The sequence below is a fragment of the Octopus bimaculoides genome, chromosome 2, assembly GCF_001194135.2.
Source record: "Octopus bimaculoides isolate UCB-OBI-ISO-001 chromosome 2, ASM119413v2, whole genome shotgun sequence".
Taxonomy (NCBI): domain Eukaryota; kingdom Metazoa; phylum Mollusca; class Cephalopoda; order Octopoda; family Octopodidae; genus Octopus; species Octopus bimaculoides.
Window position 1 is genome coordinate 148193362 of NC_068982.1, and position 9353 is coordinate 148202714.

General features: G+C 37.7%; 1 protein-coding gene across 1 annotated transcript in view; it reads right to left on the reverse strand.

The window, feature by feature from the left end:
* Positions 1–6346: 6346 nt before the first annotated feature.
* LOC106869872 (uncharacterized) overlaps positions 6347–9353 on the reverse strand; it is a 15909-nt gene continuing 12902 nt past the window's right edge. The window contains exon 9 of the mRNA XM_014915793.2: positions 6347–6354. Within this exon, the coding sequence (XP_014771279.1) occupies positions 6347–6354 (8 nt within the window). The remainder of the gene's footprint in view (positions 6355–9353) is intronic.

Consider the following 9353-nt stretch of genomic DNA (forward strand, 5'->3'; position numbering starts at 1 on the left):
TATATATATATATATATATATATATATATACAGAGAGAGAGAGAGAGAGAGAGAGAGATATGCACTTGCATAGCAAGTGACCTGATCTGAGATCGTGTACTGGATGGGCTACCTGGTGTTATCCACGGTTGGGTTATATTTCCCCTGGGTCTACTTCAGGAATTAGTTGAGATAGTAATATTTGATGAAGGTTGGAAAATAGATTTGGTACCAGTCTTTATTCAGTACGACGATTGTTTCGAATCATCCTGCAAATGTCCTGTATGGGTAGGATTTTGTGCATCTAAATATGGTGCACCAGTCTGTGCAATTTGTGTTACATCAGGTACGTGCATAAAGAAGGGGATGTTCCAGTAAAGAAACTGAGATGTCCTAGGTATGTTGTTCCTGCTTGCTGAATCTTGGTTATGACTGGCTAACGGCTTTCCGTGGGTTTATAAAGTATGAAGCAAAGTGATAAAATATAGAGAATACAATTTAATAAAGAAAGATTAGATTTTGGTTAACGGGGAAGGTGTGCATTCCCGATTATGAACACACACTCACACAAGCGTACAGATACACACACATTCACCTACACACCACGCACGCACATCGTAAATTACAGACACATAATTGTAGAAGAAAGAGAGTAAAATTGTCAAACAAGATTACATTAAGATTAAGGGGCAGAATTCTACGTTCATTGGGCATATACACATATATAGGGAGAATTCACAAAAGAAAAACAAAAGACGAAGACAGGTGGTGTAGACAACAAACAGATGTATTAGTATAACGCTCGGGGTGTGAAAAGTCTTTGACATTTCGAGCCTACGCTCTTCTGCAGAGAGGAACACAGGAAGAAACAAGGAGAAAAAATAAAGAGAGATGTAGTGTCACACACACACACACACACACACACACACACACACACACGTGTGTGTGTATCACCCCTATCTTTTATCTCACATCCCACTGCAAAGTAGGATCAGTTGCAGATAACCACTCTCTGGTGGCGGGTGTTAGCAGACATACACACATGTACACTGGAATTTTTATGTATACACAAAGCCGCATATATATGCATATGTACATTTAAGCATTCATTTGTTTATCTATTTTTGTATCTGTTTAATCTTAGTGGCATGCTGGCGTTCTAATGTAGGGCACTGTAAAATAGTTGTTTGCATTTGCACGTTGACGCATTCGTATGCGTATTTCCTCAGTGCATTCAAAACATCCATTTACACGAGAGCCCACTGGTGGTGGCCAATATTACAGGTGTCGCTCTGCATCTTATAAAGAGTATTTATGTATCTATCCATTTATTACATGAAAAAATGCGAGCATGAAAAGTAATATTCTTAAGATTATTAACCTGGAAACGTACAGGACAAGTTATTACACCTGGAAAAGTATCGGAGAAGCTGTTACTTCTAGTAAAGTAAAGAATAAGAAACTATTGACTTAAAATATTGCAGCAAAGAATGCCAGTTCTTCTAATTTATCATTCTTTACTGTTCTCATTTTTTAAATTTATTGTTCAAAACTGTTCATCTAATTTGTAAGTTTGCGTAATTAGTCACTTTTTCTCTATTTAAGGTAGTAAATTAGCAAAATTCTACTTAATTAAGTATAGCATTATTTGTAAACTATAATAAATGAGTTTTAATATTCAAATTTTAACTTTAGCTGCAATATTTTAATTAAAATGTTTCTTATTCTTTACTTTACTAGAAGTAACAGCTCCTCCCATACTTTTCCAGGCGTAATAACTTGTCCTGTACTTTTCCAGGTTTATAATCTTATGAATATTACTTTCCATGCTCGCATTTTTCCATGTAATCCATGATTTTTCCAGGCATTTCTGTTATAAGATAATTAATAATGTGTCAATTAATAATTTAAGATTTTACCTTATAAAATACTGAAGGATATTTCAATTTTTCCATGTAAGTGATGATAATATTTTAATTTTTTTCGTGTTTAATTTAAATATATGTTGTTATTGAATTATTTGATGTTACCCATCCACACCAAACTAATGGCAGGGATTTTTACCATGTTGTTGGTTGCGCCATGGCTCACCAAAAGTTACAAACAACAAGACCCCAAGACCATCAGTTACCAGGCTCACCTTAAGTAACCTAATTTTGCAATATTAGGAGGTCACAGGAATTCATCCAACAAAATAAACTTCCATTGATTCCGGGATTGTAATATGCATAAATATCATCGGCAGAAGTTAGAGAGTTTCGTGTATTGGCAGTTATCAAACACGAATTTGTCCATTGTCACTCAGTAACTTCTGACGAAATAACGTCTAAAATACAAAATTTTGTCAAAAACGTTAAGAGTAAACCCACTTCTATGTGACACATTCTACCAGTATCGGAAGTTTGAAAGTGTTTAGTTAAAAAAAAAAAATAATTAAATAATCTGTACGTTAAAGCCGACCTCGGCGACATTTGAACTTAAGAGACAAACGAAACACTACTAGGCATTTCAACTGGTGCACTAACGTTTCTGCCAGCTCGCCGCCTTAGAAGGGAAAGCATTCATTTTAGAAATATATTCTTTATTCTTATTGCTTAAGCGTTACTCCCTTACTGACATTAAATTTCGTCGCATTTTACCTCATAACTGTTTTACTACTAATTTTTGTTCAATCTGACTAACGATTCTGGCCGCCTTCCACATCATGCTACCCTTAACAAGATGATTAAGCATTGCCTATACGCCGCAGACTTCCCTTCCCAGCTCGAACCAGTGGGACTAGACCGAGGGCACGGTAGAAGGCCGGACGATATGACAATTTTCCAGTTCCGTGGTGGTACTGCCCTCATCTGGGAGGTCACATGTTGTAACAACTTCTATAGCGGCAACTTGGTGTTGTCAGCTACCAGCCCAGGCTCTACTGCTTGTCAGGCTGAGATAATAAAAAAAAAGACTGTCCAGGCATCGGCTACTCTCCGACAGGTTTATTGTCAATCCCATGGAAGAGACCTCCGGCGTTCTTGTCCCTGGACCATATCTCTACTCGCAGCTATTGGGGCAGAGATTGCTGACCGTAAGAGTGAGCCTTGTGAGTCAGAGTGGCTGTTTCAGCACATCTTCGCCATCCTCCGGGGCAACGCCTTGTTCATTTTGTCTCCTGGTGCCATGAGAAATATTTTCATATTGTGAGAGGTAAGGTTCTCCGTTCAGTGGAATAACATCTGATAAGGCTCTGACGACGTTATCTGCTAAATAGTTATTTTCTTTAGAAATATGTAAGCTTAAACAAATACATACATACACACAATGATCCAAGCTGAAGTCATTAATTAGGTTATAGATAAGTGGGTAACTTAATTTGTATATTCGAGCAGAACACAACGTAAATAAAATCCGAAGTAAATTTAAATATTATGAATGTTCACTGTGGAATAAGAATGCGAACTCATTTCTTCTATACTATTGAATTTTGTCAAAGAGTGGGAGTCTCACGACTTATCAGTGACATTGATCGAGAAAAGAAGATCAGGAAGTCTTCTGTAATGAACGCTCAAGAAATTGTAAAATTCTTCTTCGACGATGCCTTTCTATTTTTGCACTTCCATAATGTAGCAGTACTATACGAAGTAGTATTAAAAAGTTCCCGGACTAATTCTGCTGCGCACCAACAGATGGCAGTAGACGGCTGTGTGCGCAATAAGACCTAGCGGGAACCTTGATGGGGCATTGTGTCAAGTGACATCGCTGTGTTTACTTCCTAACTTGTGAAAGTTGTGCTTTTCTAACCACGTGTATGCTGTAGTCTGCAACTTTTGTCATGGACAATAAGTTGGAGCAAAGAGTCAACGTGAAAGTTTACATTAAGCTTAGACATTGAGCATGCTTCGGCAAGCTTACAGCGACGAGGCAATTGGTTGTACGCAATGTTTCGAGTGGTACGGGCGCTTCAAAAACAGAAGATCCTTGGAAAGCGATGAGCGATCTGGAAAACCTGTCACGAGCTTCACCCCCAGAAATGTGGAGAAAATTCACCAGCTTGTGCATGAGGACCGTCGGAGGACAATCAAAGACATTGCTAATGATGTTGGCATATCGTATAGGTCCATGCAGGCAATATTAACGTCTGGATTCTTCACCCCGTCACCGAGTTTTCCTGTCACGGAACTTTCCTCATTCGTGAGTTTCGGTGCCATGTCTTTTTGTCAAACGTCTTTTCGTCCGACGTCTGTTTTTCCGATGATTTTTTTTGTTCAACGACAAATCCTATCAATAAAATTGTCAATGATTATTTGATTTTGATGTTCACCTTGTTTTCTAAAGGGTTTATTTAAAATTGGACAAGAATTCTTTGGACAAAAAATCATCGGACAAAATGACTTCGGACCAAAAGACGTAGACGAAGTGACATTGAACAAAGTGACATCGGACGAAAAGTTGGGTCACGGTGACGTTCTCGCTAAAAACGTGGTATCGCTTCCGCATCCGCTCTATCCGCCGGATTTAACGCCTGCGGACTTCTATCTCTTCCTCAAGATGAAAAGGCAGCTCAAAGGTGTTGATACCGTTCTGAAGATCAAGAGCGAATCGCAGAAGGTCACGACTAGCTTACAGAAAACGACTTCCTGGTCGGATTTCAAAAGTAACAGGAGCGCGGGGACTGGTGTATTGCTGAGCAATTTCGAAGGAGATAATATTAAAACTTAGGTAAATAAATAATTTTTTTATTAAGCATAACTAGTCCGGGAACTCTTTGGAACTTCCGCATATATTTAAATGCATACTTACTCTCCTTCACGTACTGGAAACGATTTATATTATTTAAATTGACACCCACTTATGCCTTTACGCTGTGTGTGTGCGTGCGTGTGTGTGCAAGTGTATGTGTGCGTGTGTGCGCGCGTGTATTATGTGGTGGCAAGTGGCTTAGTGGTCAGAGTTTTGCATTCATGATTGTAAGTTTGAGGTTTCGAAACCTCGACCGGGCAATGCGTTGCGTTCTTAAGCAAAATACTTCGTTTCACGTTGCTCCAGCCCATTCAACAGGCAAATATGAGTTACCCTACGATGGACCAGCGACCTACCAGGAGGGGAATGTATACGCCTCAGATTCCAAGAAACCGGCTTTAAGACCCGATGGCTCTTGAACATTGTAGGTTAAAACATTAACATTTATTAAATATGTTCATGTTTTAATCTACAATATTAAATTTTATCTTAAATATATATGAAAACCTTTATATTTTTCTTAAACTCAGTATATGATATATATATATCTTTGAATGTTTCGCTCGGGGAAATATCTTCTCCCCAATTAGCAGCTATTATAGGATGGAGTTTCCTGCTGTAGACGACAAATGCATCTTCAGCAACGTTTTAGCCTCAAAACTTGCACTGGTCATTTGTTTTTGTGATCAAATGATTGTAATGCACATTGGCTCACTTTCTCCTTCAAATTGACATTGCCTGAGATCGCAGACTACATCGAGGTTGTTGTTATTATTATTGTAGTTCTGTATTCTGCCGTATTCCATTTAACGTCCAAAGTGCCTAGCTACAGTCATTTGTCTCATTAACTAATACAAAATAAACAGCATACATTTTATTTGTTTAATTAACGATAAAATCAAATTTCCTGAATAAAATTCAACTATCGTAATGATTGAAATACTCAAGTTTATTTTCAATATAATTTATTAAGCATTGATGATATTTTCACAACTATAAAAATATAAAAATAACAAGTTAAGTGTGTTGTTTCCTACAGAAATAAATTGGTTAGGTGTGTTGTTATCTTTCGCTTATACACTTATTGACTGAACATTGCACACTCACATTTTGGTCATTTGAAACTACGTAAAGCGGACCCAATTGTTTCATGCACAGTTCTTTAAGAAGTTATTATCATGCTACGAAGATTATTGCAGTTGTCATTTTATTTTAAATAACATTTAATGAAACAACTAAATTCACAATAACTCTATGTACTGATATGAATTAGAAGCATCTCGAAGTATGTAAACAAAATCGAACACACATGCACAAGGTGTGTGTGCTTTTAGTTCGTGCGTTGGCTGCATTTAAGGCTTAAGGGAAAATATTCTCAATGCGCTAGGTGTTTTTACTTTCAGGTGTTTTGAACACCTGGCGCATTGAGAATGTATTCCCTAGCAGCCGAACTACGAACTAACGACACACCCTGTGTATATGCGTTCGATTTTGTCTATGTCCTGAATACTCATACATATCTTCAATCCTCGTTTTAATTTACGTTCACGCGCTCCGTGTATATTTTAAAACTGGTGTTAACTTGATTATTTGGACTCGTACCTATCTCTAGGTTCAAATATGGTGCATCAACGTTTTCATATTAGCAACCTAGAGAGATAAAAGAAAAGAAATAAAACATACTATTAATAATTGACAGTGAAATAGAGACTTCGGTTCAAACAATCAAATGTATGGCATGAAATGAATTAAATCACATATTAATGTAAAATATTCTTTTTTTTATTTTTGTAAAATGAAAATAAAACAAAAACTTATCTATAGTTCTATCAAGAACAGAAATGCGTGAGTAAGAATCTTAACAAAGTCAAGCATAACATTAACACGTCATTAGTAATTTGTGAGTTATGCTCGGATAAGATAGCAATGAAAACTTCTCACTAACTATGTATCATCATTATGTTAATATTTCATCTTCGCAAGGCGTCGCCTTGGCAGAATCGTTAGCACGTCGGGCGAAATGCTTAGCGGTATTTCGTTCTGAGTTCAAATTCCGCCGAGGTCGACTTTGCCTTTCATCCTTTCGGGGTCGATAAATTAAGTACCAGTTACGCACTGAGGTCGATGTAATCGACTTAATTCCGTTGCCTGCCCTTTATTGTCCCCTCTATGTTTAGCCCCTTGTGGGTAATAAAGAGACAAGAATCGTTAGTACGCCGAGTAAAATGCTTAGCGGTGTTTTGTCCATTTTAAAGATCTGAGTTCAAATTCTGCCAGAGTCAACTTTGCCTCCTTTTTTTTCCAGCTCAGTAAAACAAGTATGATTTGAGTATTGGAGTTGATGTAAGCGACTCACTCGCGTCCCCGAAAATTTCTGGCTTTGAACCAAAATTCGAAACCAACATTTCCTCTAGATTTGGGATCATCATGCAAACAAATCCAAATACTCGAATTATTGAAAATGTAAGTATTAGTGAAGTACTTCATTCATCATAATACTGAATATTTTTTTCTAGTCTAGGCACAAGGCTCGAAATTTTGGGGGAGGGGGCCAGTCGATTAGTACGACTCCAGTACGCAACTGGTACTTAATTTATCGACCACGAAAGATTTAACGGCAAAGTCGACCTCAGAGCAATTTTAACTCACAACGTTAAGACAGCCGTGCAACGTAAAGACAGTCGTACCAACGTTTCTACCAACTCACTACCTTCATAATACTGAATATTGATAAGGGACAGAAATTGATAAGCAGTTGTTAATTATTCAAAATATAGGTATGGATGATTCTACATTATATTTAAAAAGATTTGTTGGTTTAAAAAAAAAATGGATTTGCTTTTCCTTCGTCAGTATGCTTCAGATTAAACAGACAACAGTATATAAAGTTACCATGTTTGCAATTATCACAAAGACGTCTTTTTTTTTAATGCCTTATGACCATAAAATATTTTAGTGGTGAAGAGCATTATCTTAATGCATTTTCATTGAATATTGAATGACAGGCATATAGGTACTTGCAAAATGAAATTAATAAGGGAACGAGGTTAATGTAAGTGATTTCCAGTCTTTAATATCCTATCCAAAATCAGAGCACTTTAAATCGAAGAAAGGCTCATCTAACATCCTTGCTGTTAGAAACAAATTACAAACATAATGCGCTAAAGTAATCCATTTCGTCATATATGTATTTTGATCAATAAGTATCCGGACTGTTGCTATAGTAACAAGGCTAAAGCACAGAGAGTAAAGCTGCTTAGCAAAAATTGACCGTGAACTCTGCTGTACATGCGCACTAAGTTTTAACGTTTTAGTTCACTTCTGCTGTTTACAGAAGTGCTTGGAAACAAAGTGTGTACCATGTGATCGTCGCATTGAGCATGACAGAGAAAGTTGAGCAAAGAATTTACATCAAATTTTGTCAAAATCTTGGCGATACCTGTTCAGAGGCCTACACAAAGTTTTCAAAACGTTCTCATCGTTCTACACACAATCAAGAAGATATTGCGCAACTGAAACCCGAATGTGCTTTTGTTCAACTGAAAGCAGTTTTGGCACAAACTTGGCAGACACGCATCTCATACCCAAATCTTCAGGGATAATGGACTGGACTGAACCATAACTAATCTGCACATCCTCTGATAACTCACGGATGGTGATTCGACGATTTTCCCTCACAGCTACACACAGTTCTGCGATGTTTTTCTCAGTTGTGCTGGTTGCTGGTCTCCCAGGACGTTCGTTAATAACGATATTTTTTCGGCCATCTTGGAAATGTCTGAACCACTCGTACACTTGTGTGCTACTTATTCACTCCCCTTCATACACTTTCTGCAACCTTGCGTAAGCCTCTGAGCATGTATCGGCATGACAACTTTCCCTGTCATGGTCAATGTGACGATCAAATGCTACACACCTTCCTTCCAAGCACTGCTTCAAACAGTGGAAGTGAGCTAGAACGTTAAGACTTAGTGTGCGTGCACAGCAGAGTTCAAGTTCAATCTGTGCCAAGTGGGTTTACTCTGCGTACTTTAGCTTTGTTACTATGTCAACAGTCCAGATACTTATTGATCAGACCTTGTATGTGTAAAACATAAAATTTTTGATGCACTGATAAATTCTCAGATAAATTAAACGGTCAATTTGTTTATACGAATTAAAGATATAAATAAATAAACAATATAATTTATTTTTCAGCGTGTGCCGGGAATACTTTAAGAAACCATTAAACAGTTTGCTCAACCTTAACGTAAGAGACATTCAGTTGCTTGCATTTTACAAATAATGACGTTATAATGATTATATTTTCTTTATTATTTCTTGTCTATATATCTATGGTGGAGGCGCAATGGCCCAGTGGTTAGGGCAGCGGACTCGCGGTCATAGGATCGCGGTTTCGATTCTCAGACCGGGCGTTGTGAGTGTTTATTGAGCGAAAACACTTAACGCTCCACGAGGTTCTGGCAGGGGATGGTGGCGAACCCTGCTGTACTCTTCCACCACAACTTTCTCTCACACTTTCTTCTTGTTTCTGTTGTACCTGTATTTCAAAGGGCCAGCCTTATCACTGTGTCACGCTGAATATCCCCGAGAAGTACGTTAAGTGTACACGTGTCTGTGGAGTGCTCAGCCACTTTCACGTTAATTTC